The sequence below is a fragment of the Manacus vitellinus genome, unplaced genomic scaffold (assembly GCF_001715985.3).
Source record: "Manacus vitellinus isolate BGI_N305 unplaced genomic scaffold, ASM171598v3 scaffold_64_pilon, whole genome shotgun sequence".
Taxonomy (NCBI): Eukaryota; Metazoa; Chordata; class Aves; order Passeriformes; family Pipridae; genus Manacus; species Manacus vitellinus.
The window spans coordinates 721,876-723,561 of record NW_021940718.1 but is presented as its reverse complement, the minus strand read 5'-3'; the positions used below and the strand labels follow the sequence as shown (position 1 = coordinate 723,561).

Sequence of the window (1,686 nt, the reverse complement as noted above, 5' to 3'; positions counted from 1 at the left end):
GTGTGTCCCCCCTCACCCTGCACAAGCTGCACAGGCCTGGGGACACCTCGTGGGGCAGCGGGAGGGAGCAGGGAGCGGGTTTGGGGCTGTCTGTGCACAGATGTGGGCACAGCTGGCAAAGCCCTACACGTGTGGGAGGGAGAGAACAGGGTGTGGGGGCTCTGGGCATGGCAGTGCCCCCCCCCAGCTCCTTCCAGCTGCTGAAACTCCCAAATCCTCTGTTTTTCCCTCCAGAATGACCCAGCCAGGAGCTCCCTGCAGGCACAACCCCCTCAGGTCCCTCAAGGGCAGGAGGGGCTTGGGCAGCTTCCCCCTCCAGCCCTGGCCTGGGGGTGACCACTCTGGGAGGGCAGGTTAAGCATTTTGGGTGGAAAGGGGAGGGGAGGAGACTGGGGAGGGGACTCATCCCCAAGGAGGGGATTCAGCCCCAGGGAGAGGACTCAGTCCTTCAGTGCCACCCCAGGCACTGCTCAAGACCCTGGATTCAGAGAGAGCCACCAGGCCAGTTGACCACTTGCCCATGTGGCCAATCAACCCACTGCCAACCCAACTAACCCACCAGCTGACCTACTGACCAAGTGGTTGACCAGTCAATCAGTGAGCCCATCAAGAAACAGTCCAAATGGTCAACCTGTTGGCCAAGTGACCAAAGGATGGACTGACCAAATAGCCAACACACTGACCGATGGACTGACCAGCCAACTCTCTGACTGATTGATCACCCAACCCACCACCCAACCACCCAACCCACCACCCAACTGCTCTTCCCAACCAATTAACCCCAGACTCAAGTGTCCTCCAAGCCAGGTTTGGGGACAGTGTCATTACTGGGACATCTGTCTGGCCAACCCAGACACGGGGGGGCTTTATTGCGCCCTGTCCTTCACCCTCCACCCTGATGGTCCCACGGGACCCGCTGAGGGCCATACCTGGGTGAGATCCCACAGATTGTCCTCTCAACCCTCTCTGAGTGCAGGGCAGTGGGGTGGACACCGAGCCCAGCCTCCTCCTCCTCCTCCTGTGTGATGCCCTGACCCGAGTGGCAAAGTTTAAACTCCAACTGCACAGAAATAACGTCCTGGATTGCGAAATATCCCCGACTGGGGCCGGCGGGATGTGATGGGAGGGAATGGACCAGTAACTCATTAGCCACATGTTTTTGTGCTCCCTTGCCAAGCAGGGCAGGAGGGGCCGGGGCTGGAGAGCGAAGTCCAGGTGCTATAATTACCCATGAACCTTCACCCACTTTTGGGGACAATTTCCCTTTTTTTTTTCGGGCAGGCATCTCGGCGTTAAATCACATTTGGTGGGCGTTGGGGAAAACATCCGGGGGACGTCAAAACAAACCTTGGGCCCCTCAGCTCCCTGTGACCAGGGCTGGGCTGGGGCTCTGCTGCCTGAGCCCTCCCTGCCTCAGTTTCCCTCAGTGACCTTCCAGGGCCTGAAGGGGCTCCAGGAGAGCTGGAGAGGGACTTGGGACAAAGGGATGGAGGGACAGGACACAGAGAATGGCTTCCCAGTGCCAGAGGGCAGGGAGAGATGGGATACTGGGAATTCTTCCCTGGGACAGTGGTAAAGGGCTGGGATGGAATTCCCAGAGAAGCTGTGGCTGCCCCATCCCTGGAAGTGTCCAAGGTCAGGCTGGAGAAGAGAAGGCTCCAAGGAGAGCTTAGAGTACCTTCCAGG

General features: G+C 59.0%; 1 protein-coding gene across 1 annotated transcript in view; it reads right to left on the bottom strand.

Moving 5' to 3' along the window:
* The window catches only part of CREB3L3 (cAMP responsive element binding protein 3 like 3), a 5,148-nt gene extending 4,221 nt beyond the window's left edge, over positions 1–927 (bottom strand). Inside the window, exon 1 of the mRNA XM_029963862.1 lies at positions 829–927. Within this exon, the coding sequence (XP_029819722.1) occupies positions 829–927 (99 nt within the window). The remainder of the gene's footprint in view (positions 1–828) is intronic.
* Between the last annotated feature and the right edge of the window lie 759 nt (positions 928–1,686).